At 43.0% G+C, this 27,305-nt stretch overlaps 1 protein-coding gene and 1 long non-coding RNA gene across 2 annotated transcripts in view; one reads left to right on the top strand and one right to left on the bottom strand.

Moving 5' to 3' along the window:
* Window positions 1-27,305, top strand: part of LOC128313158 (uncharacterized) — an 87,379-nt gene that overhangs the window by 27,200 nt on the left and 32,874 nt on the right. The gene's annotated exons all lie outside the window — the stretch shown is intronic.
* CLEC3A (C-type lectin domain family 3 member A) lies at window positions 11,352-19,975 on the bottom strand. The gene is made up of 3 exons (XM_015082576.3): window positions 19,751-19,975; window positions 15,413-15,496; window positions 11,352-12,964 (listed from the first exon to the last, which is right to left on the bottom strand). The coding sequence occupies exons 1-3, from the start codon at window positions 19,863-19,865 to the stop codon at window positions 12,573-12,575; spliced, it is 591 nt and encodes a 196-aa protein (XP_014938062.1). The 5' UTR covers window positions 19,866-19,975; the 3' UTR covers window positions 11,352-12,572.

Below are 27,305 nucleotides of genomic sequence, written 5' to 3' on the forward strand. Positions count from 1 at the left end.
GGTCTTGGGTTGATAATCTGGATCTCTGGCGTGCCATGAGGATAACAAGATGGAAAATCGCAATCCATCATACTACCATGCATCTGGTAATTAAACCATACACCGGTGGCCCAACTCTAGTCTTTTCTGCTCATCAGAGAGTTGGGCATTGTGCTGAGAGCTTTTGCCTTGCTTTAAAATACTTGTTTGCGTTTTCATCTATCCCACAAATATTTCTGTACTGTATTATACTAGGCGATATGCAGAGTCTATGTGGTGTACAAAAGGTTACCTACAATCTCAATAGGCCTTCAGTCTGTTTGAGACTTAAATAGAAGGAAGGGGAAGTGACATTTATTGAGCATTTTTGTTTTGTCAGGAGGCTAAAAGCATGTATTATCCTGTTTGCCTCTCAACAATCTGAGGTTGCTATTGTCCATTCCCTCAACTGACAATTCTTTTTATGAACCAGAAGACCAAGGCTCCGAGAATTTGAAGAACTTGTCCTTAGTCACATAGAAAATGAGTGGTGAAGCATATTTAAGAAATGCCATGCATACACTTGTTCTTGCTTATACATCGGGGCTCTTCCTCTTTTCTCTTGTAAGGGATTCTCAGTGAGTGGTCAAGCAAGACCCTAGAAGTTCCTTTTAACTTTAAGCATGGGAGAGGAGGACTGTTCCTATCCCAGCAACAACAGTATCAAAGGAGGATGAGGGAGAGAAGACAGAGCTGAAATAAGGGCTCTCCACTTTACCCCGTTTCCCCACCCCATTTGTTTGAAAGGAGAGGTCAACTCTGACTAGCATGGAATAATTTTCAGAGTTGAGAGGTCTGGGAAGAATAGTTAGGCTTCCTTCTTTTTCCTGGAAAGGGAACTGAAGTGAGGAGATTATCAATGCCTCTCAGATGATTTAATAGAGTATTCCATCCTTGTGGTCTTCTCAGCCTGCCTTCACATGATAGCATATTCACATGATAGCATGAAAGCATATTTCTGTCCCTGCTGCCTCTGTAGTCCTAACTTTCAAGTCTAACACTAAGAATGCATGATTATTTGCTATGTGCTAAGCACACATGCTATGTGTTTGTGGGAATAAAACTACTACGTTCTGCATATGTTTCCACTTAGTGGATTATACTAGAAACACCCCAAAGGTGCATGGTCTGCATAGGGAGACCTCAGAACAGGGATACCCCAACGCTCAGTGTCAGGAAACTGACCAGTGCTAGCTAAATGTCTACTTCGTGCCATACATTGCACTTGACATATCCACACACCTTATTCCATTTCATCTCCAACAATAATCCTTTGAGCTTGGTCCAAGGATATCCAATTTTTAGTGGAGGACACTGAGTACCTGAGAAGTTAAGAAATTTCTTTTATTTCATCTGGTAATTAGTCATTGGTGGAGCCCACGTGTGAGATCAGGTTGACGAATCCTACTTTCCCCCTCTACGTGGATGCTTGTCCTAGCAGGTTAGCACACAGGGATTGGGATCTGAGCACCTGGCTACAGGGGAGCTGAGAATGCTCTCCAGGGGCTTGGCTTTTATTCTGTGCCCCTTGGGGAATCCAGCAGATACCCAGGGTGGAGTATGTGTGTGTGGGTATGGGTGTCATCTTCTCTACAGTTGGGAAAATGTGCTCACGATGGATGAAGAACAAAATAAAGCTAATATCCATTGCATACTTATGGACATCTGCTAAGGAGCCTATGGACATTGTCTAATTCAACTGTCATAATGACCAATAGAGGCAGGTACAGACCTACAGATAAGAAGATGAACCTTGTAGAAGTTAACTTGCCCCAGTTAACTAAGCAAGTTTGCTAGTTAACTAGCAAGTTAGGAACCTTACTTTGTACCTAGGTCTGACTGACCTCAGAGCCTTAATCACTTTGTTGCTTTGCATCTAATATCAAGAGCAATTATTCTTTCTGTACCCAACATCCCAGCCTCTGCTAAACTGCAAAAACCTTTTATTTCTGGGCAGTTCAGTTAAGTAAGTTTTATTGCCTAATGTCAGAGTGCTTTCTTTTTTTATAAAGTATTTTTTAAAATTTTTTTTAACTTTTATTTATTTTTGAGACCGAGAGAGACAGAGCATGAACAGGGGAGGGTCAGAGAGAGGGAGAAACAGAATCCAAAACAGGCTCCAGGCTCTGAGCAGTCAGCACAGAGCCCGATGTGGGGCTCGAACCCACGGACCGTGAGATCATGACCTGAGCCGAAGTCGGACGCTTAACCAACCGAGCCACCCAGGCGCCCCAGAGCTCTTTCATTTAGAGAGCTGCCAACTTGAGATAACCTCCCTCTTTAGTTTGTTGTTGGTTAGTCATTCACTGAGGCTGCTGTTAATTTTAATTAGTTGTTTGACCTTTGACCACTATAAAGTTCATCTGATTAAAAAATATTTTCTTAACATAGAAAATTGCCAACAAATACCAAAAGCTCTAGGTCAGCCAGGCCAGACATGCTTGAATAAATAACCACAGAGCTTATAAAATGTCTGCCTATGCCCTTGACATTTGTGGAGAGACATTTATGACCCCAACACAATCTTTACTATCATTGGGTTATTGCTAACATACCGATCTTAACTTGCCCACGAGCTTTGATTTTTCCAATGGCAAATTTTGCGCCTTATGCTTTTCACATTTTCTGCATTACTGGTACTACACAGATCTCATCCCAATTAAGATACACACACACACACACACACACACACACACACACACACACACATCTATGTATACTTCCTCAGCAAAGAAAGCTAATGCCATGTTAATGGTACTCTATAATACAGAAAGGCAACAGAAAGCTTCTGTAGTGGACGGGGAGAGGGGGCTACAAAGACAGCAGAAAGAATGTAAATTAAGCATAAAAGAAGATTTCCACCTTGTTGGAAATTGGAGACATCTAATGAAGTTTCAAATTGTTATTTGGGAAGAACGTCCTTCTTGGAAGATGCCTAGAAGTAGGGTCAATTTCTTTGGTAATTCTTGGATTTAGGAAAAGACTCTTGGATTTTGTAAGTTTTCCTACAAATCCATATATCCATATATTCTTTACTTAAATCTCTTGATTGAGCTCTTATTCTTTGGTGGTGTACAGATTGCTAGGCAGAAGTAACTTGGTGGAAAATACTTGAAAGAATAGAAAGGAGGGAAGAATAAGTATGATACTTTGCTTCTGGCCAGAATTTTCTCGTTAAATTTATACACGTGTAGACTGTTTTTCCTCCACTATTTTGAGGTTGAGCTTCCATGGTTATAACCTTCTCCCTATGTTGTAAGTTGGGGTGGAAGCTGGTCTCTGGGGGCTAGATCCATGTTACTGGCAAAATAAAAAGTTCTTAAGACCTAGTCTCTGCTTCACGTGATTATTTTTCCCTTTCTCTGTAGCTGCACTGTGGTTGTTAAAAATGTCTTTGTTTTTTCTACAAAGTGGGCTGCAACTTAGGTCAATGGAAATCTTGGTTACTGAAATATTAAGCTCTCAAGTGAGTCGGGGGGTATAACTGTCAAATGTGTTTGACAAGCACAAAAGTATCAAAATAAGTTGGTCCATTAAAGTCCACTTACATATATAAAACATTTTCCTCAATTTAAAAGTAATATATCTGCTCCTTTTAGAAAGTGTGTAAAAGAGGGAAAACACAAAGAAGAAAATAAAATTCACCCATAAAATCCTTCATCCAGAAGTAACAGCTTATTAACAGTTTACTGCATTCCTTTTCAATCTCATGTGCTTGCTAATGGCTGTGTGTCTAAAAATCTACAATAGTGTCTGCTTTGTTGTAAACTTAGTAACTATTTGTGGTATGTGAACAGGATGATTTATGTGACCAGAGTCTGTTTGGGTTTTGACTACTGTGAATGTTCTGTCAGTTATAGCTATAAGCAACATTAATCTCTTCTGAGTTATTCCTGCTTGGTGCTTGATTTCCTTTGGGTGTTTGACCTTGAGAGCCTGCTCTCCAGATTTATCTACATAAATATGATAGTACATGTTAAGGGTGCTAATAGCTTAATTAGATAATATAGCCCCATGTTAATGTTAATATTAATTTTAACCTGTAGTATGCCCCCAGAAGGGAGTGGTAGCTTGTGGTGTTAGAGAACTGACCCTGAAGCCGTGCAGATATGGATTTTAATCCTGACTCATTACCTTCCAGCCTTTGCGGCCTCAACAAATTACTTAATCTCTTTGAGCCTTAATTTCCCCATTGCTAAAATGACATAGTAAAAACACATATGTACAAGGAAAAAAAATCACTAAATCAGTTTGAATGGCCCACACTGGGGCTCAGAAAATTCTTTTTTTTTAATGAAAAAAATTGTTTTAAGAAAATTCTTGGGGTGCCTAGGTGGCTCAGTCAGTTAAGTTTCTGACTCTTGATTTTGGCTCAGGTCATGATCTCATGGTTTGTGTGTTTGAGACCTGTGTCAGACTCTGTGCTGACAGTGCAGAGCTTGTTTGGGATTCTGTCTCTCTCTCTCTCTCTCTCTCTCTCTCTCTCTCTCCCCCTCCCTCTCTCTGCCCCTTTGCTACTCATGATCTCTCTCTCTCTCTCTCTCTCCCCCTCCCTCTCTCTGCCCCTTTGCTACTCATGATCTCTCTCTCTCTCTCTCTCTCTCTCTCTCTCTCTCTCATAAACATTAAAACAATTCTTTAAAGAAGACATGGCTTGGGGCGCCTGGGTGGCTCAGTCCGTTGAGCATCCAACTTTGGCTCAGGTCATGATCTCGTGGTTCACCAGTTCAAGCCTCACGTGGAGCTCTGTGCTGATGGCTCAGAGGCTGGAGTCTGCTTTGGATTCTGTGTCTCCCTCTCTCTCTCTCTCTGCCCCTCCCCTGCTCACACTCTGTCTCTGTCTCTCAAAAATGAATAAAAACACTTAAAAAAAAAACATGGCTTATGCCATGTAAATTTTTATAAGTGGAAAAGCCATACTGTTATAAGGTTAAATAGTACCCTAGATTTTTTTCCCCCAAAGGAACCATGCTAAAAGATGACAAATATTAAAATTGAGCATTCAGTCTTCAAAGAGAAACTCTAGGGCTGATGGGCTGATTTGGGTTGCTCATTCTGGCTAAATCTACACCTTGGAAAATTACTGTCATTTTAATCTTCTTCTCCTTGTTCTTTGAATACTCAGGAAATTTCTTTTCTCAGAGCCACATGTCATTTGATTTTTGAGCATTTGCTTCTAAAAAGATGAGGCCCCTTTTATCTTAAGTTCTTGGAAATCAGTTTGCAGCTGGTGATAATTTTCACTTTCTAAGCCTCTCCTATAAGTAACAGACTGCCATGCCCTTCTACCTGCACTGTCTCATAAAATTGCCACATAAACTTTAATGAAGTAAGGGTATTATTCCACTTTCTAGCTATCTTCAAATGTTATAGAATTGCTTTCTGTCTGTCAAAAAGCTGATTTGGCAAGAAAAGAAGACAGCCGTGTCCATCAGTTGTCACTGGCCCCCTGTGGTCAGCTGGTGTTGGAGCTGGGGGTGGTCGAGAGGCTAAGTCAGGGGCGATATGTTTTCCCAGGCCTCTCGTCACCTTGGTGCGCAGGGGGAGGCAGAGACTAGGCCGCTGCCCCTTCCTCTCCAGGAGGCTGAGCAGGGGCTCCTCCTGGAAGGCGCCAGTAGTGACAAAGTGACCATTGCGCCAACAGCCCTCCATGTTGCCGAAATCCACCCCTCTCGGCCAGAGGTAGCGGACATTGGCGGGGTCCAGCGCAATCTGCTGCGGGCGCCCCTGCGGCGAGCCCCACGAGCGCGTCCTGCGGGGTCAGCTTCAGCACCCGCGCGAGCGGACAGCGACGAGTGCCGCGTCAGCCCCACCGGCCTGGGCCCTACCACCAGCAGAGCCCAGCAGGCGCGCTGCCTCCGCGGCCGGTCCGCGGCCGCCCCGACCGCCGCCACCACCAGCAGCCCTGCCAGCCGCGTGCCCAGCACCGTGTCCGGCGCCGAGGCGCTGCCGTTGGGCCCCGTGGTCTCCGCGCCCATCCCTTCCAGGGATCTTGCGCTGCTGCAACCACTATGCTACCCCGGAGCAGGGCCCCTCCCCTCCAGCCTGCACACACCGCCCACCCCCCCCTCCCCGCCCCTTGACACCTCTCTCCGGCTTCTGGGGTGTCAGCAGGCAGACCGCCCAAACACGTAAATAGTTCCAGAAGTGGTTGCTGATAAGTATACCCCTTCATCGGGCTCAAGGCCGTGGTCACCTTAGACATCCTGATGTCACCTCTTGAGACCTTCTAAAGCCTTGTTGTTTTACCCCCACTGTATTTCAGAACAGGTTTGTCGTTGTTTGTCATTCTGTTCTTTTGGTAACTTTTCAGTTTAATGCCGGTCTCCTCTATGTTTTTGTTCTTTACTGTAGGCCCAGTTCTTAGCACACCTTGCCATTTGTGTAACCCAAATGAGTATACCAAATGTAATAATAATGTTAAATTGCTACGCGTGAGGCTTCTTACCAGTGCTGCCCGTCTGGCGCCAGCATCTGGGTTTTTAAAATTTATTTATTTTTAGCTCAGTAGAGTAATGAATGTTTGTCACATGAACCATTACCAAAAAAAAAATTTAACTGTTTATTTTTAATCCTCACAGTTTTATGAGTTAAATATTATGGATATTATGAACATTATTGTTTTACTCTGGTTTATTTACAGATTGGTGAAGTATTCAGAGAGGTAAGATGACATCTTCCAGGTCACAAAGCTAGTGAGCACATAAATGCTGGTATTCAAACCCGGGACAGACTGACTCCAAAGTTAGTGGCATTTACAGGGCCTGCTTTTGCTTAAGTGTGTACCAACTTTTTAGAAAGCAACTTAGCGCCATGTTGGAAAGTGTCTAAAGTTATTCCTACCCTTTGATCCAGTAATTCCACTCTGGAAATCTGTATTAACAAGGCAGGAAAATCCAAAGTCAAGAAGAAGAAGAAAAAATCACCACAAAGATGTTAATTACAGCATTGTTTACAGAAAAAGAAAAATTAAAAGCAAAATTTCCATTTATTTAAATAAATATAAAACATTTATATTTAGTTGTTCAAGTAAAATTCCAATCAAAAATGTGTTTGGAAAATTGCAATCATGTATGTCCTCAAAGAATAACACACTGGAATATTATAGAACCATGGGAAGTACGTTATGAAAAGGCTAGGAAAATGGTTATATTTATAAGTAAAATAAAGCAGGATATAACATTGGTTAATGAAGTATTCTCTACAACTTTGCATGGGTGTTGGTGGAATTAGACCCTGCTGGATATATATGCCCAATAAATATTAAATGGATAAATAAATGAAAAAGACTGAGATAAGGGATAATTTCTAAAATGTTTTTTCTACTCTTCAATTTTTTTCTTTAAAAAAATTTTTTTTAATGTTTATTTATTTTTGAGAGACAGAGTGTGAGTAGGGGGGAAGGGCAGAGAGAGGAGAAGACAGAATCTGAAGCAGGCTCCAGGCTCTGAGCTGTCAGTACAGAGCCTGACATGGGGCTCAAACTCATGAACCCTGAGATCATGACCTGAGCTAAAGTCGGACGCTTAACTGACTGAGCCACCCAGGCACCCCTCTTCAACTTCTTTCTATGGTGAGTTGTTTTGGTTTTATAATGCAGCAAAACTATAAAGATGCCATATCTAGAGTATTTGCTTGCTTATAAATTGTATTTGCAAATCTGAGCTCACAGTGCTGTGAATGACCTATATCATTCCTACTGATAGACAAGGTTTAGGGACCCAAAGTTTATTCTTGAAACCCCTCCCATATGTCGTAAGTGTAGACTCTGGGTCTTGGGACTCCAAGTTGCATGGCCTTACCTGACCTTGACCTGGACTGCCATGTTCCAGACTCTGAATTAGGAGACAGGAAAGTGAATTGTAGTCCCTACCCTGTCCCTGGCTTACTGGGTGATTTGGGTAACTCACTTCTCTCAGGGTCTCTCTTTCTTGGACTTTTTCCCTGCTGCTGATCTAAGGTGGCTTTCTTTTCCATTCCCTCTTTCAGTGGAGAGAGGGCTGTCTGAGAAAGGGGTGACCGTCATGTCTAATACTGCCCCCTCTGGTCACTCCATCTTCCATCTGCCTGTTTCATTTCCTTCTGTTGCTATTTTCGTTATGTCATTTAGTGATGCCATTTTGTCATGTCGATCTTTCCACATTTTGTGATGTCCTTTTCAGAAAAGACCTTGTTTATTTTTTGTGTATTTTGCCTATCTAGAGGGAAGTTCTGTGAGATCATAGCCTAACCTGGGCGATAAGCCGACATAGACTAGTTCAAATGGAAAAGATAACTCATCTTGTCTTGTGTGGCTTGAAGGGATTGGAGTAGCTCATAGGATTTACAGAAACGGAAACCGGGACCTAAGAGATGATAAACTCAGCATGATGTGAACACACATACACATGCTTATTTCTCCCCCCACCCCAACCCCACCTCATCATTTCCTATCATCACCATCTTTGTTTTCCTTCATTCTGCACATTGCATCCATCTGGAAGGGAAGAATTCTGCCAGAGGCCCTAAATTCACTGTTCCAATGTAGCATCTCCGGCAGAAAGAGTTTCGTTGTTCGGTGTCAGAGGGCAACCATTGGAAAAGATTCCACCGAGCTTTTCTTGGGTTGTGTACAACTCTTGGAACCAGTCACACTAGGAGTAGAATTGTCATCTGTGCTTGCTCATGTGTGTGTGTGTGTTTTTTTTTTTTTTATCATTAGTGTATATTCAATTTGGTGTTTCTCCACAAAAAGTTATTTATTTTTAAGTGTTTATTTTATTTATTTTACGGGTGGGCAGAGAGAGAGGGAGAGAGAATCCCAAGTAGGCTCCATGCTGCCAGTGCAGAGTTCAATGTGGAGCTCGATCTCACGAACCACGAGATCAGGACCCAGGCCGAAACAAGAGTTGGCCACTCGACCGACTGAGCCACCCAGGTGCCCCTAAAAAAACTTATTTAAATCATTGACCATTTTGTGGTATTCTATTTAAACTACATATTAATAAGCTGTAAATCCACATAGCTTCCATATGTGAACAGAAGTACTAGTATTTTCTTCTGAGATTCCAATGGATAGTCTTGCTCTCCTCCTGTGTGCTATGTTTTTATATCCTTGAGTGTAGGTACCATAACTTCCTTTCTGTTCCTCCAATATTGCCTAGCAAATACCTAGTCAGTAGGTACCCTCTGAATTTCTGACATCAGATTAAATTCTCTGCTTAACTAGCTGAATTTGTGGCTTCTTCATTCATTGTATGTGCTTTATTTGAGGATATGATTAGTTTTCACTACCCTCAGAGCAGGAAAGACTATAACTTTATTTTTAGTTTAAGAAATGCTATTCAGCAATGCTAGGGAAGAGAAAGAAATCATTAAGCATTGCAATAAGTTCTCCTTCACATCATGAATTTGAGCCTCTCTTATTGATGTTTCCTTTAATTAATTGATTTTTACCTTGTACCTCATTTAATGATATGGATGGCATCTGTGGTAAGTAGAAAAATTGCTCTCAGTATTGTTCTTCGCTCAGATGAACTGTAGATCTTACCCTTGACATTTGAGCTAAAGTGAAACAAACTTTCAGGAATCCATCAGAGATTCTCTGGGCAAGTAACTAAAGCTTCAGGCCCTTGCAGTCAGACTGCGGTGCGTGATCTAGTGGGCGTGGTTTCACTTCATGGTAGAAGTGCTGAAGTTGGGACCTTAGCCCCGACCCTTGGGATCTGCAATTTAACAGATTTCCCAGGTGATTTGGAAGCACAACAAAGTTCGACAAGCACCGTTTTAGAGATGAGAATCAGCTTCCTGGGAAAACTTGTAGGGCCTTGACTGTTGGGCTTTGAATATAATTGATATCTTCAGGAAGCCTAAGTGTTAACCCGAGGGATGACAATGTTAATGGATGTTGATGGCCTCCTACCATGAACTTGTGAGAGACATTACTAATTTCTCAGGCTGCCCTTTCCACCAGACTTTAGGATGCTTGTCCACATTCTCTACCTAGTCCGGTAGCTTTCATGGAGACAGAAAAGTTGGCCTAAGAGTTAAGACCTATTTATGAATCTTGCCTGAGGACCAATTGTTGTTTCCTAAATAGTGCCCCACAAGCCAAACAGACCAAAGGGAAACCTAGGTTAGGGAATCTTGTGGGTGTGGCTTTGGGATAATTTGTTGGGGAAGTAATGAAATCAAGATCATGAGTTTGGCCTTGGGCAAACCAGATAATTTCTTCATCCACTCCTTTCTGTCTTGTTCTGTCTCCTGTCCATCTGCTTGCTCTTCCTCAGGTGAACTCATTTTGATTTCCCATCACTAACCTTCATCTATTCTTTTGAATTAAGTGTCTTCTCTTGCTCTTTCTGGTTGGGGTACTTGGGAGAAGGATCATCTCAGTATCTGTAAGTCTCTTCTCCTGGGAACCCAAACTCTGACACTGATTTAGATGATCGCTGGTTGTCTTTATTCACCCTTTTGAAACAATCTCAGACTTATCAAGGTCATCTGTTTCGGGGCACCTGGGTTGCTCAGTCTGTTGAGCGTCCGACTTCAGCTCAGGTCATGATCTCACAGTCTGTGGGTTCGAGCCCCGCGTCAGGCTCTGTGCTGACAACTCAAAGCCTGGAGCCTGCTTCCAATCCTGTGTCTCCCTCTCTCTCTGCCCCTCCCCCAGTCTCATGTTGTCTCACTCTGTCTCTCAAAAATAAATAAATATTAAAAAAAATTTTTTTTAAAAAAAAGGTCATCTGTTTGACTAAAACAGTAGCCCAAAAAAGAAATTGATTAGAGTCCACTTCCTTGCCCACTTGAACAGGCTTGATATTATTTCAGTTCCCCCATAGTTACCAAGGATGTAGGATCTGAGTCAACGTTTTAGATTCTGCTCATAACTCCACTACTTCCTGGCACGTGATGTGGGGCATGTCACCACATCTCTCTTTTTTCACTTTGTTCTTCTGCGGGATGAAACAATTCTGGAGCCTAACTCCCAGGGTTGTTCTGGAGGTTAATGGGAATCATGTAAAATTTGGTACAGTACCTGGGATATGATCAGAATGGAATACCATTAATGTCTACTAATTTCATTATTGTCATAATCTTTAAGGAGATTCTGGTTGTGTTGGAAAGAGTTGGTCAGGGTCAACCAAAACCAGTTGTAGGTACAATTTTCTCTTCAATATTCCCCTCCTCCCTCCAGACTTTAAGTCTTTATTGTCATATAAAGTTATTCTCCTAAGACATCTAAATCACCAGTTCAGTCAGATACGGGGTATTTCCTCCCCCCAAATTGTGCCAAGTTTGATATAAACCAACATAGTTTGAATAACTATAATCAACATCCAAATACATTCACATCCATCAGAACTCAGGCTTTATTATTATGCAGTAAAAGAAACTAAAACTTAATTCCAAGCACATGTAATTGATGTTTGCAGAGAAGGATATTGCTCATAAGACATACCCAATATTTAAGGGAAAAAATGACACTTACTTGAAGAACATAATATACTTAGAATTGTTGGATTCTAAGAAGCCCATTTCCCAGAAGCCTAAGCTTTGTAATTTCTTATTAGGCAATGAGGTTATTTTACACAATCTGGTTAAACTAGTTAATGGAAATAGCATTTGACAGAATAAAATATTGCATAGATGTATCACTCCAAAATAGTACTATTGAAATCCAATGTTCAACCTCCAAAGATAGATTGCCCCTAATAAACTTAAATATATGCTTGTTGAAATATATGTAAGTATATAAAGTATATAAAAAAAGGAAGCTGACATATTTAATATCAGCTCTCCATTTCATCCAGGAGGATAACGATACGAAAGCAAGGGAAAAGTAGACATATTTTCTTTTTCCTATTGTACTTCCCCATTCAGTCTGCCTTTGGGTTACTCATTCAAGTCAGAAATCGTAACGTAATGCTGGGGCTAGAAGTTGACCAAATATGCTCCTTTTCAGATCATGACTGAGCATTTTCAGATTCAGCATGTATATATGGTGGAGGAAGAGGGTCTTGAAGAAAAGAAAGTTAAATCAGAACACTTCTGAGAAATCTGTATTCTGAAGCGGCAGACACAGTACAAGTCCCACCAGGGGATGCAGCCACTCAGAAAGGTTAACGGGCCAGCAAGGGGCTGTGACTGGGATGGAACAGATGGGGCACCAGGCGGAGAGGTTTCTAGATTATACCGCACCCTGAATCTCTGATTTAGAGAAGTCTCATCAATAAAATGTCTGCTAAACTTCCAAGAGAAAATCTTCTAGCCTAAGCTTGTTTTTTCTGGATTTTGTATTTTTAACACAGACCTGGTTTCTGGATAAGGGAGAGGGCCTAGGAAATTGGGGAGGATTTGAGAGCCCATTTTGCAGAAGCCACATTAACAGTGTGCACGTAGGTGGATCATTATTTTCTGATCTGTAGCCCACAGAGGGCAACATCACAATGAAACGTGATAGCGAAATTGGATATCTCTTGTATTCCTACGGGCACAGATGCCCATGTGACAATTCTGACTTCCTCTTGTGAACCATCAGCCTATAAATCGTGACCGAGCTTGCAAAGGGTGTATCAAGGGATGATAAACTCGCATATGTACCTCTTGGTGCTACGACAGACCTCATCACTCCATTTGCCCTCAGCTGACTGGGAGAACAGAGCACAGTTTTCGCGCTTACCGCCATTAGGCTGTGCACGGTCCCAGTTGAGGAAGGAGATGGTGACTCCGTTGACATCAACAAACTTGCCCTCGGTGACCATGTCATTGATGCCCAGCCAAAAGTCATTGACACCTGGCAGGCTTCTTTTACCATAGTCTCGGAGGGCGTTGATCTCGTCAGAGTTTCTGGGGACCACCAGGGTTCCTCCCTTGGAGATACAGTCTTCGTTAGCTTCATGGAAGTGCTTCAGGCCTTCCGAAGCAAGGTAGCATTTCTTGTGAAACTTTGTGCCTCGGAGACAGACTGTAAAGATGTGAAATTGGATATATTAAGAGGCTTTTTGAATGTTAGACATCTAGGGCTAGACTTGGAAAACGGCCATTAATATTTGTGGAATGAATGATATGTGATGATAATGCTGAGTTAACATTTATTGGAGATTTTGCATGTGTCAGCACTTTATATGCCAAGCACTTTATAATAATGAACTTGTGTCATAATCACAGCAGTCCCATGAAATGAGATTGTATTGCTCTTGTCTTTACTATTGAGGCTTATAGAAGTTGTTATTGTAACAACTTAGTATGTAAAAATGTAACTTACGTGGTATAGATGATCACAATTACATAAACCCACCTCTGTCCCACCCCACCCTCAAAACATGATTTTTAGTCTCATGCTGCTTTGATATATACCTACTTGCTAGTTTGTATAGCTTCATTGTGTGCTGAATTTCCTTGGAACTTTTGGGACCGGGTGGTATTTCATAATGATTTAAAAAACAAAACAGACAAAAGTCTGAGCTGACATATGGAGAGACAGTGATTTTGTTACATAGATAACTCAGCCCTGGTAATATTGTTTAGGTTATCCAGGATAAACCAAACATAAAGATAGTTTTAGGGTAAAGCATTAGAAGGTTGCCTGGGTGGCTCAGTCGGTTAAGCGTCCGACTTCGGCTCAGATCATGATCCCACGGTTCGTGGGTTTGAACCCCGCATTGGGCTCTGTGCTGACAGCTCGGAGCCTGGAGCCCGTTTCAGATTCTGTGTCTCCCTTCTCATTGCCCCTCCCCTGCCCACACTCTGTCTCTCAAAAATAAGTAAATGTATAAAACAACATTAAAAAAAAAGCATTGGAGAACCTCGCTCTAACAGTTACTAGGTGTGTAACTGTTGGAGAAAATACTTAATTTATCTGTGCCTCAGTTTCCTCATGTATAAAATGACGATAATCATAATGGCACCTATCTCATAAATTGTTGGAGGATTAATGTGTTAATGTTTATGAAGTATTTACAGTGCCCAATTGTGGGTAAAGCATTAATAAAACCCTTTTGCTTCCTGCATGGGCATTTGACGTTCCTTTAACTTTCGAATTCTGTTCCTGGAAGCCCGATAAAGGGAATAGTCAGTAGTAGTATCAAGTAACATCGCTTATGGTAAAAATAACCTTGAACTGGTAACATTTAGCTGGCCTGGGAGTTATAAATCCTTGATAGGAAGCCATAACTTTAGTTTTCCCTGAAAGTGCTAACTCTTGTAACCGGACAGGTCTCTTGCAGAACCCTTGAAATTCTGCTTCTGGAGTTGTTATGTGAGGTATTGGATCGCGGGGGTATGAGTCTTGTGAGCAAGGGCTATTCTTTTTTTTTTTTTTTAGACTTTTTTTTTTCAACGTTTATTTATTTTTGGGACAGAGAGAGACAGAGCATGAACGGGGGAGGGGCAGAGAGAGAGGGAGACACAGAATCGGAAACAGGCTCCAGGCTCTGGGCCATCAGCCCAGAGCCTGACGCGGGGCTCGAACTCATGGACCGCGAGATCGTGACCTGGCTGAAGTCGGACGCTTAATCGACTGCGCCACCCAGGCGCCCCAAGCAAGGGCTATTCTTGAACCCACGCAGTGTGGCTCCCTTTTCCTTACGCCTGGGAGCCAAGAAGGGTAGCTCTGGGACAACAGCTTGGACAGCTGCATCCACTGCTTGGGAGCCCTAGCCCCTTGCAAAGAAGAGTGTTAAATGCTGCCCTCTTTTGGCAGAGCTGTGGTTCTAACCAATGTCCTTCCATTTGCATCTGATGCACAGTGTGGCCCGAGTGAGTCCTGTGATGCTGTATTTAGTTGAACCTCAGCAGATCTCCCAATGGGCACGTAATAACCATCTGATGAATGCTAATTATTTTCGCCCATTAATACTTGCTTCAATTCTGTTTCATTGCCTATCAAAGAAGAATTATGAACACACTTTTAAAATCCATTATTGACACGCCTGTTTTTATTTCTATACCAGCCATATATAGGAGAAGGGAGTGGAAAACCAAGCTGATTTCCCAAAAACAGTTGTCTCACCTGCGTTTGAATCCTCTCTCCTGGACACACCTCTGGCTTGTCAATGTCTCTTTCAAAACGATGTCACCTAGGGGTGCCTGGGTGGCTCAGTAGGTGAAGCGTCTGGCTCTTGATTTCAGCTCACAGTTTGTGAGATCCAGCCCAATGTCGGGCTCTGCACTGACAGCACTGAGCCTGCTTGGGATTCTCTCTCTCTTTCTCCTTCTGCCCCTCCCCTGCTCATATTCTGTCTCCCTCTCTCTCTCTCTCTCTCTCAAAATAAGTAAACATTAAATACAAATAAAAAGGTGTCACCTAGGACTTGACGTGTACTCTAGGTGTGGCTTGAATTGCTGGCAAATCACAATTTCTTTTCCTGTCTCTTTTGAGACACAGCATCGATGGGGATGGGTCGGGTCTTACCTGTCTGTAAGGCTTGCATTTCCTTCAGGGCATTGACTTCTCTCCAGAGCTTTTCAACTTGAGTCTTCAGGTCTCCATCCTTTTCTGGGGGATATTTTCGAGGGGGTGGGGTGGGGTAGGAGGAATGAAAAGTATCTGATTAGAGTAAGATAAAAGTAAAACAAAATAAAACTTTGGGATCCAGAATGTAAGGTGGGGGTGGTCTTGATGAAACTGACCCCAGTGTACATGAAAAGTAACGCATGAAAGGAAGTCGGCCAGGAAGATGCATAGAGCTTGGTTGTGCTAATAAAACCAGAAGGTCCTTCTGTGAGACAGGGCTGCTATGCCTCGCCAGCCCCATCCTGTGGGACTCGCCCTCCATCAGGCATCCAACCTGTTGACTTTCAGAGCATCTTAGAGCAACGTATGTCATCTCCGGACGCTTTCCTTTGGCTTCCTCCCGCCTGGAATACACTTGCCCCAACTCTTGTCCATTTCCTTATTGAGCTGAAATATCTTTTCTAGACGCCTCTTCTCGTTATTTGCTCTGTATTAGCATCTATCAGGCTGATCTCTTTCTTTGAACCTTTCACTTTTCTTGAGAGCACTTTAATCCATAATTATTTTTTACTTGCACTTGCATATGTCTTCCTGTCCATGGTGCTCCTGATGCTTAATAGAATGAATAAACAAGATCCTAGGACTGATAGGGACTGCCTTAGATATTGACAGTTTGAGCTCTTCAAAGGCAGGAATTATAATAAATTGCAAGAAATAATAAAAAAAAACAATATTGAGAGCCAGCATATACTGTGCACCAGGAGCTTAATTCTTTCAATATTCCCATGAAACGGACACCATCACTATCCTCCGCTCACAGAAGAAATAGAGGCACAGAAAGCCGAATTAATCTGCCATACATCCGCCAGCCGCTACGGTGCAGCTGGGATTTGAATCTCTCTCCCTCCAAGTATGTTCTCTTCACATCACTCTGATCTGCTCTTGCACAGTAATTGCCTGGGCCCTGGCACATGGCCTTAGAGGAGATGCTTGAAGCTTGGTATGAACTGTCCCCAGCTGCCTCCTTATGTAGATGCCATATGGGGAATCTGTGTTCCGTCCTGGATTTTTCAGGATGGTCCCAAGTCTATGCACACTGATTCATCCTGCTCTTAAACTTGCAATCTGCCCGCCAGGTGGTCCCACATTTGGGTTAGGAAAATGCTTTCTGGGGTACCCGGGAGTGGACCCCACCTCCTTTTCACTTGATAGTGCACATCAGTCCTCAAAGCATCCAGTAGCTCAGCTCAGAAATACAGTAACCCATGAATTTGCTCAAGGAGACCATTCAATCCAGAGTAAATATAAGGGTGCATTCAGAAGGCAAGCCCATCGACTGTTTGTTGGAGGCCAGGTTTGCAAAGACCGCGGGAGACTTGCATCCAAGTTTGAAGTTGTCAACCATACAAATGTCACCTCCCTTCCCTCTCAGCTTCCTGCTCCATTCTGTGTAAATAAGTGCCCTCCACAGGGAAGCTGTAAACTGTAATTAACATGAAGACACATGAATAATATTATACTCCTGAGAGTCCATTATGGCAATCATTATCCAGGTCGCTTGGCTTTGCCTTCTGTCCTTTGTGACAAACGTGGATGTGTTTTGTATACACTGAATGCAGGGAACAATTATTTCACTGTAAAAATTACATTTTATTCATTTCTATGACACATAATTTATTAAGACCTATGGCTTAAATACCACGGAACTTTTGTTTTTGGAGTTAAATCACTCAATAACCCTTTTGAGTTAAAAAAGAAAAAAGCTTCCTTTCATTTTCTTGATGTTTTTCTCCAAAAGTAGTTTTGGTACAGAAATGCAAAAATAATTCCTGGGAAGCAACCAGGAGACACACATAGGAGTTCTACCCCAATCTCATTAACAACCAAAAAAGGAATCTTTTGTCAACCTTATTAACCATCAAAGAAATGCAAATTAAGAGACATGTTTTGTTTTGGGGTTAGGTTAGCAGAGCTTCAGCCGATGATGCGATGTTAAGCTGTCCAGGTGTGTGGGGGGGTCACTCTCATACTCTGAAGACCGAGGCGGCCTGGGTTGATGCCATTATTTTGGGAGACAATTGGAGAGTGTGCTAAACCTGCGTTTCCTAGAGGTGTATTCCTAACGTCCTACCTTAGCATGGGGTCCATATATGTGTTCAAAGCCATTCACCTAGGCATTGGATCAAAAAAGATGGAAACCAGACAAAAGTTCACCAAGAGAGAACAGAGTACATGAATCACGATCCAGCCTTGCAATGGAAGATTATGCGGCTGTAAAAGGGACGGGCGTATGCCCTATGTGGATAGCCAGGATCCAATAGATGAAAGAAATTAATAGCCAATGCTTATTTGTTTAAAAATATCAAGTTTTCATTGTGCATTAGAAAAACTCTGGTAATATTATTTCCCGACCGGTAACAGTGGGTAATTCTGTGGAGAGGGTTGGGAGAGAAAAAAATGGCTTTCCCTTTTGCATTTCTAAAGTTTGGTATCATTCCCAGGTACTTAAAATATTTTAAAATTGTACGTGTTGGTGGAAAGAGAAGTGTTCGGTAAGTTCATGCTTATTGCTTCACTTACTGGTTTAGAATCTGCTTTCTGACCTAACAGCAAAAATTCCTTGGGGAGGCTGACGTTTACGAGGTGTCCCCAGTCAGTTAAAAGGCACACAGAAAGAAGCTTGAGTGAGCTCTTGCAAGTGGGTGGGGGTGGGTTGGGGGAGCTCGGCGCCACCTGAGCTGAATGGCTTTAGAAATGCCCCCACAGCACGCGCGCGCAGCGCGCGCGCACACACACACACACACACACACACACACACGTCCGCGTGTTCACACCCCATCCCCCACCCCTCCCCCCATGGTCACCCCTTTGCCATTGCCTCCCGGCGGTGAAGAGACTCTAGCAATGAAAATGCCCCATCACACAGTGTCTTTGCTCTCCCTGTTCTCATCTTCACCAAATGCTTTATCATAAGTGAGAAGTATTTTAACCTTCCATCCAATAGAGGGAACAGGAAACTGGAGTATTTATTTTATAAGGAAAAGAGATTCCCCCTGAAGAAACCTTGCATCAGACCTAAATCTTAGAAATAAATGCCCCCTGAAAAGGGCACTTTGTAATATATTCAGAGCAGGACACAAGACAAGTCTCCTTTTTACCCAACCCCCCGGCCATGCTGTGTGTCAAATCCAGGCTTGAACTCCATGGGTACGCTTGGTATGTTCTGTTACTAAGGCAGTGAACTTGAGAAGGAAATAGTGTCATTATATTCACCCTGAAATATCCTGAGAGGAAAATGAAAATAACTCAGGGGATCACTCTGCTTCTCTCTTGATACTTTTTTCCTCTTGCTATGGTTCAGCATATTGCAAATAAATTACTGTTGTCTTTGTTCTTTGCAGGATTTTTTTTTTAATTTTGAGAGAAAGAGAGAGAGAGCAAGGGTGGGGCAGAGAGAGAGGGGTACAGAGGATCCAAAACGGGCTCTTTGCTGACGGCAGACAGCCCGATGCAGGGTTCGAACTCACAAACTGTGAGATCGTGACCTGAACCAAAGCTGGACGCTTTACCAACCGAGCCACCCAGGTGCCCCTGTTTTTTTCTTTCTTACCTCTTCACTCAATTCGAGCCACCCAGATTTGGGGATTGCTAGAAGATTCAGTTTTGCGTTACAGTGTTTTCGAACATGATGTGACTTCACATGAAGAAATATTTTTAAATTTAAAAAGAGGTTCAATTTCTCTCTGATGTGAAAAAGCCTAAGTGTGTTGCATAGACTGTCCTTATGTTGTCAGGGGTACGAAGACATACGTACGTGATAACCAGTGATGAAACGGAAGCCATATCACAATAACTCTATCCTTACCTATACATTTAATAAGAGTATAGCTCTCTTACAAATACATTTGAACAGTTATACAATATCTAAGAATGAGACAGTATACTCTATTAATCAGTCTAGTCTACTCGATCCCTCATTCATAATACCAGATATCCACATATCTATGTTGACTCTCTCTAAAGAACATTCTGTGTGGCTGAGCTCGCTTGACAAAGGATGTACAATACAGAAACTTTTTCTGTTAAAAACAAAAGGCCTACTGCTGATTCCTTGGAGTATCAAACTGTCCCAGAGAATTAAAAGGTCACTCTGTTTTCTGAAATGCCATATCCACATGATGGCATGGCACGATCACCGGAGACAGTTTTCCCGGCAGAGCTGGGAAATGAGCACTGCCCAGTCCCTCCCCACACTGAGCAATCCTAGAATTTTGCTGGAGTGAAAAGCCCCATTACCTTTCACTCGGCGTTTGCTGTGCTTCCTGGCTTTGAATTTGGATGTGTGGCTGGTGGTCTGGTCCAGGAGTAAGGTGATAACCAGGATGTAAATTACAAGCCCGTTCTTTGCCATGGCTCTTGGGTAAGTCTGATGACCACTCTGCCAGTTCCTCTGGAGTAGCTAAGAGGCGAGTGGACTGGGCAGCCTCATCTTGCTCTGGAGGGCGTGGGCCAGCTTTATAAAAGTGCGTGTGAAGGTTGGCTGGCGTCCTGCTGACGAAATGTTTCAATTCCTCGGCTGGCCACAGCATAAGGTGGCCCCTTGTTCTTGCGTCTCGGGTTAGACTTTTTTTTTTTTTAAATATTCCGGTTACATTTTCTACTTGACTTGCCTTTTCAGAGTGTATGAGAGTTAACTAAGAGCTTAAGGGTTTTACCTGCTTTCTTCTTTTCTTTTTTTCAAGTTCAGGAAGTTTGGAGTCTCTCTGTGAGGACCTCAGTTTGTAAGCCCTTGCTTTGGACCTCCGAAGTTCACTTAATGTTCTAGGAAACTCATTTCGGTTTTCAGGGCAAAAAAAAAAAAGGCACACACAAAAAACTAGGAAAGCTACTGCGTGTGTGTGTGTGTGTGTGTGTGTGTGTGCGCGCGCGCGCGCGCGCCATCAGAGTCTACACATGCTCAAGTGTCTATACAGCTCCAGTGGGACTTGGGAATGACTCACTCACAGCAATGGCTAGAGTGGAGAGTCTGTGATAAAGGAGAAGCCTTTCTATTAGGATTTTGTGGATTAACCAAGAATTGTATTTGGGGGAAACACACCTCAGAATGAAAAGAAAATTAAGACAGTGACTTATTTCCGTAAGAATTAATGTAGAATATCAATTACAGCTATTTTGCAGACCCCCATCGGCCAACACTTTTTTCTTTGAAATTACCCCAAATGCTTAAAAAATACTTTCGAAGGGAAGATAGAAATTCACAGAAGAATAAACTGGAAGACTCGGTGTGATTATTCTTACCTTAACAATGGGCTTTTTAGGACAAGTACCGGGGACCAGATAGGCTTTTGTATGAAAAGCAAGGGACTTCCAGACTTTCATTATTTATTTATTTTCTTTCTTCCTTCCTTCCTGTCTTTCTCGCTCGCTCTCTCTTTCTTTCAGACAATACAGGAAAAATCAAGGGGTGATTGATTCCTTCTGGATCCTGGGAAAACCAGTCTAATCTGTCTTCATTGCCTTCCTGTCACAGCCTCTTTGTACCCTTCCCACATAGTGATACCAAAGTAAAACCGCTTGATAGAGAAAAGTCTGACATAATTTAGTAAGTGTGAAATAAAGAATGAAGGTTTTACTTATAATGCAGGCTCCTCATACTGATTTGGGCAGTCTACGGGTGGGTAGACATTTGAGGGCGTTGTGGAAAGAAGCTGAGGAAATTTCCCATTCTAATTTCACCTCTTTATCAGCTGTGTGACCTCTGGCAACTCACTGAACCTGCCTGGGCCCGTTCTCACACTTAGGAATGCCTACTTTACAGGGCTATTGGAAAGATTAAGTGAATAGTGGCTATAAACACTTAGCACAGTGCCCAGTGCTTAATGATAATAACAGTAATAATATCTGTAATATCCTTACCATTAATTATAACAGTACATACAATTTATGGAATACCAGATCTCTTTTGTCTTCAGAGCGAGGCTATGGGATAAGTATTCTTTCTATTTATAGATCATCGAAGCTGAGCCTCAGGACAGTTAAGTGGATTTCTTCATCACTCAGATGCCAGTCGAGTCAGAGTAGAATTTAAAATCTAGTTTGGGGGTACAAATAAAAAAAGTAAATAAAATCTCATTTTGATTGACCCTGGGAGGTCTCTCCTCTGACCTGGCCTGAGAAAAAAGATGCTTTGATTTGAATAGGGAAAAGGATCAATGTCTTATAACTGATCGTATAATTGATCGGAAATACTTCTGGCCAGCTTCTCAAATCCTTTACTCTGAGAAGAGATTTCAAGCTACAGAATGGTGGGGGAAAGCTAACGATTTCTCTTGGATCTTTGATCTCTGCTGTGTTCGAACTAGACTTGTAACAAAAGGCTATCTTTTTCCTTCAAAATGAATCTGTATTGTTTTGGGCTCTTCTTTTCCAGGAGAACCTCTGGCATTTTTTTGAATTTGTTTTCTTGGAGCCAGACTCGAAAGCCTATGCTTTTGTCCTTTTAAATTAATACACTTTATTTTTTAGAGCAGTTTAGAGGAGTTAGTTAGAGAAATTAATTAAATTTAAATTAAATTTAAATTAATACACTTTATTTTTTAGAGCAGTTAGAGAAAAGTGGAGCAGAAAGTATAGAGAGCTTGCCCTGCCCCCCTCCCCAGTTTTCCTATTATTAACATCTTGCAAAAAACAAAACAAAAAACACACCAAAAAAAAGTCCTGTGCTTGTGTGGTGTATTTGTTGTAATTGATGAATGAATATTGATCTATTGCTGTCAGCTAAAGCCTACAGTTTACATTAGGGTTCACTCCGTGTTGTGCAGCTCCGTGGATCTTGGTAAATAAACATGTAATGTCACGTATCCACCATTACAGTAGCACAGAGAAGAGTTTCGCCGAAGTCCAAGCTTTTTGTTGTAATGAAATATTTCAGGGGCGCCTGGGTGGCTCAGTCGGTGAAGCATCTGCCTCTTGATTTTGGCTCAGGTCATGATCTCATGGTTTGTGGGTTCGAGCCCTGTACTGGGCTCCACACTGACAGCACAGAGCCTGCTTGGAATTCTCTCTCTCACTCTCTCTGCCTCTTCCCTGCTCTCTCTCTCTCTCTCTCAATAAATAAATAAATAAATAAATAAATAAGTAAATAAATAAATAAATAAATAAATTTTAAAAAATATTTGAGGATTGACTTCTTCCCTGCCTACACTGCCTAGTACTCCTCAGGACTCTCCCCTGGCCGGTCTAACCTCCTATACTGTCTCCCTTAAGTGATCTTAATCCTTCTTGTGGCTTTAAATTGTCTGGAATTCTCCCACATTTACCTCTCAATTTGGGTCTCCTCCTTCAGATTCACTGTTGCAATTGCCCACATGACGATGTCTCGGAGACATTTCAAATTCGTGATGGTTAAAATGAAATTCTGGGGTCACTTGGGTGGCTCAGTCGGTTGAGCGTCCGACTTCAGCTCAGGTCCTGATCTCACGGTTCGTGGGTTCAAGCCCCACGTCGGGCTCTGTGCTGACAGCTCAGAGCCTGGAGCCTGCTTCGGATTGTGTGTCTCCCTCTCTCTCTGCCTCTCCCCTGCTCGTGCTCTATCTCTGTCCCTCAAAAATAAATGTTAAAACAAATTTTTAAATGAAAGTCTAGATTCTTCCCCCATTAACCTCCCATGAATTTTAAAAAAGTCTCATTCCTCCCGAGGCTCCCTGGTACAGTTAATGTCTCCAGCCCATTCAGGGGGCCACTTCTGAAACTCTAGGCGTCTTTTTGCCCCCACCTCACCCTCCTTTGCCTGCAATGCCCTTCCTCATGACCTTGTCAACAGCAAGTGCTGTGGTTTCTGCCCGCACATGCATGCTTCCTCTTTCTTACCCTTCGTCCCATCGGAAGTCACCAAGACCTCTTGTCCTGAACGCAGCTCAGCCACCCTGTTCCTTCCCAACTCAAGTGAACGCTCCACATATCACCAAAGGGATTGTCACTCTCCGACCTAAAACCCTCCAAATCTTACCATTGTCCTTATGATGAAACCCAGGCTTCTTACCTTGGTTTCTGAAGACCTCCTGCCTGGTGGGACCCACCTGGTTTGTCCTCATGACTGTCCATTTGTGGAGGTCTTTTGCCAACTTTGAGCCATATCCCATTCTCTCTTTCCATCCCACTCTGCTTTTCCACGTGCTTTTTCTCTGTCACTGTACCCAGTCCCTTCCCAACCTTGAACTGTTGGTGTGAGTCCAAGTGAGTCTGACTGGCACCTTCTTGTCCTCCAGATCTGAACTTGAAACTCACCTTCTCAGACATATCTTCTCTATCCTATCTGCATAGTCTAGGGAGTCCTACTCTGTTTTCTCCATGAAGGTACCCTTCTTCCTTTACAGCCCTTCTCATACTTTGGTACTCATTTAAAAATGTATTTACTTAATTGACTGCCGGGTTGAATGTCTGTCTCTCTGGCTAGGCTGTAAGCTCCCAGAGGGCAGGGGCTCTGCTGGGTTAGCTCAACTTTGCATGCAGCACACTACTTTGCACACTGTGTTTGCTCAACTATTTACTAATGTGTGGCGGGATGGTTTTGCTTTTGCTTCCCTCCCTTGCTCTGAGGCTCCAGCAACCAGGCACTTGACCAAGGAAACAGCAACTCAAGTCTTGGAAGAGTGAAGGGACAGACTCATTTGGCGTAAGAACATTTGGAGTCATGCTAGGAAACCAGCCCGCTCAGCACTGGGGAAGCTCGGATTGGCTTTCAGGTGCCTGGCACTGAGGCCAGACAGGGATGGGAGCTTCCTTTTAACTTCTCTTCCTCCCGCTGAGATTCTAAGTCCACTTCATCCTCCTTTAGGGAAAAACCATTGGAAACTAAATGGCTGCAGGTTTGGCTGGGAGAAGATGGGGGTTGGATCTGAGAATATTCTTAATGTAAGGGTTTTTGTCCTTATCCCAAATGCTGATTGACATCAGACATGGCCTTCCCCTTTGGGTGAGCCTCCACCCCCCAACACCTCAACAGGAATAACAGGGGAGAAGATGGCAATGATCTGGGAGAAAATCACATCAAGGACTACACACACACATCAAAGGTATTGGGGGCAGGTGGCCTTGTCCCCACCTTGTTCTTGGGGAGGGCAGACCTCCTCCCTCAGTGTCCTTGGAGGCTGAACAATCCCTTTTTTGTGGGGCATGATGATGTCATCAGCTCATCCCCTGGGCTGGACCAGGCCTTCTGAAAGGGCTATTTAAGAAGAAGTGCACATTTATAGCCAGGGAATAGGAACTATAAAAATATTGTCTTTAGTCAGAAAGTGTTTTGGTGAGGATTTAAAAACTGTCACCAGAGTTTAAATTTCCTTAATAAATTGCTGTTTACAACATGTCTCCTGACCACCCTGTGTAACTGATGTGTTTATTCCACCGGCTGCTATTTTAAAGTTGCGCTAAGCTGCTGTTTTCCAGAGTGTCTAACAAACAAGTTCATCTGTCCTCATCGTTGTTTGTCCGTTAATACTCACGGCTGAAATCTTTGAAGGCTGTGTTCAGGGGGTCAAGGGCAGAATTTAAGGGGAGTGATAGGGCAGAACTCATTACAGCAGGGTGGAGGTTGAAATGCTTGAAGGAAAGATTGGTTATGGATTGTGTACAAATTCTGTCATTTATATTTAGGCCTATTACTTGCAGCTATGACTGGCAAAAGTGTCAGGGAATTTGAAGAGAAGGCTGTGGATGGGGGTTAGGGAGAGAGTTCAAAGACCTTGCTAAGATGGGATAGCATTGGATATAGGTAAGGAGCAAGGACTCCGAGAGTCTGGGGTTAAGATTTTAGATCTGTTACTTTTTAGTTGTGTGACAATGGTCAGACTTTGTCATTTCTCCTAACTGTAGCTTCCTCATCTGTCTTAACAGAATGTTGAGAAAATTAGAACATGTCTATAAAACATGCAAGCCACATCTTGTCATAGTACGTCATCAATCAAGGGAACTTAGGCTTCCCTAATGACCGTGATATGGATGCATGAGGCATCGTATCTCTATAAGGTCCTCAGACTCACCCTGGCCCTGACCTCAACCTTACAGGTTTGGTCCTCTTTGCACCCACACTGATCATACTTTATCATAGAACTTCTAAACATCTTACACTGTTTAGTCTCCCTCACATTTTTTACCTGGGACACAGATCTTGACTTATTCTCTGCTGATTTTCTTTTTTTTTTTTTCTTTTTTTTTTTTTTCACGTTTATTTATTTTTGAGACAGAGAGAGACAGAGCATGAACGGGGGAGGGCCAGAAAGAGAGGGAGACACAGAATCTGAAACAGGCTCCAGGGTCTGAGCTGTCAGCACAGAGCCTGACGCGGGGCTCGAACTCATGGACCGCGAGATCATGACCTGAGCCGAAGTCGGACGCTTAAGCATCTGAGCCACCCAGGCGCCCCTCTGCTGATTTTCTAGATCAACAGTTGGACCCACTGTCCAATAGAACGCTCAATAGCCATATGTGGCTAACCACTCCCGTGTCGGATGGCGTAATTTTAGTGTCTAATGCAATGAATAATGCATAGTAGGCATTTAATAAATGTCTATTCCATGAAGTGGTTCAAGCAAAAGGATTTAGAGTAAGGAGAGTGGTGATTTAGATTCAATTAATCTCATCCTAACTACTGTGCTAGGATTTTTCATACAAAGCCTATAAGGAAGGCATTGTTATCCCTGTTTTATAGAAGGTGGACCTAGCCTTAGGGAGTTAAGTGGCTTTTCTTGGAATTTTCAACAGCTGGTCTCCTCAGCTGAGGGGTGGGCCCACCCCACCCAGTCACGAAGGGATTTGGGGCTCTGTGGGCTTACCTACAGGTCAGTGTGACATTTTCTGGTAAAGTCAGGGTGGTGGGATTAGAACAATGGCATCCCAAGATTGGGAGAGACACATCTCTGCTTTGACTGCTTCTCATGATGGAGAATTCACTCCCCACGAAGGCAGCCAGTTCTGCTGCTAGAAAGTTTTGCTTTACCCAGAAGACCCTACCCCTACCTCTCTCATGACCAGCAAGAAGAGATCACAGCCCCCCGTTTAATCCATGAAGGCGCCCTGACATTGCTGTGCCCGATCAGCTCCGTTTAGACTATTTCTACGTTTGCTCTGATTTCTTTGGGTTCTTCCAAACTTAGTTACAACAACCCCTGCCTGAGTTTCTTGTGCTCTGCTCCAGGCCTGTGGCAGCTACTTCTCTGAGTTGGTTTCTAGTGTGTGATCTCATCTTGAACTAGCTCCATCCCCTCTTTCAGACCAAGTGTTCTTCTGGCCCCATTCCACTCTGCCTTCTTGTGGGGCCTCTCAGTGGCTGAAGCTACCGCATCCTTGGCCTTGAACGGACTGATACCTCACCGAAGTCCTCGCTTCCCACAGCAGCCCACGGTACCGCCAAGTGTACAAATGACATCATGTGGGTCTGGGGTTGAATTGAGGCTCGCTCGTTTACCGGCTATGTGATGGGGGCGAGCTCATTCGTCTCTCTGAGCGCCCCATTCCTATCAATTGGGGGTCATAATGACCATCTGCCACCATTATTGGGAAGATAAAAAAGGCTCCCTGGAAACAATCAATACAGTGGCTGATACAGAAGGGATATTTCATATGTGCACTTTGTATTGGTAAGTTAATTATCGTTATCACTGTCATCATTACAATAACGTCCTAGCCCTTACTGACTTTGCTCTGAAGTCATCCCTCTGTAGCCACCCAGCTGGCTATCCCCCTCTGGCCCACCTTCCAAGCACTCACTGTAGTGAACAGTGCATTTTCTTAGGGAAGCAAATATTCCATTGGTCTCTTTTTCCTACGTGTACCAACGTTTCAAATTTATTGT

The sequence above is a fragment of the Acinonyx jubatus genome, chromosome E2 (genome assembly GCF_027475565.1).
Source record: "Acinonyx jubatus isolate Ajub_Pintada_27869175 chromosome E2, VMU_Ajub_asm_v1.0, whole genome shotgun sequence".
In the NCBI taxonomy this organism is placed as follows: Eukaryota; Metazoa; Chordata; class Mammalia; order Carnivora; family Felidae; genus Acinonyx; species Acinonyx jubatus.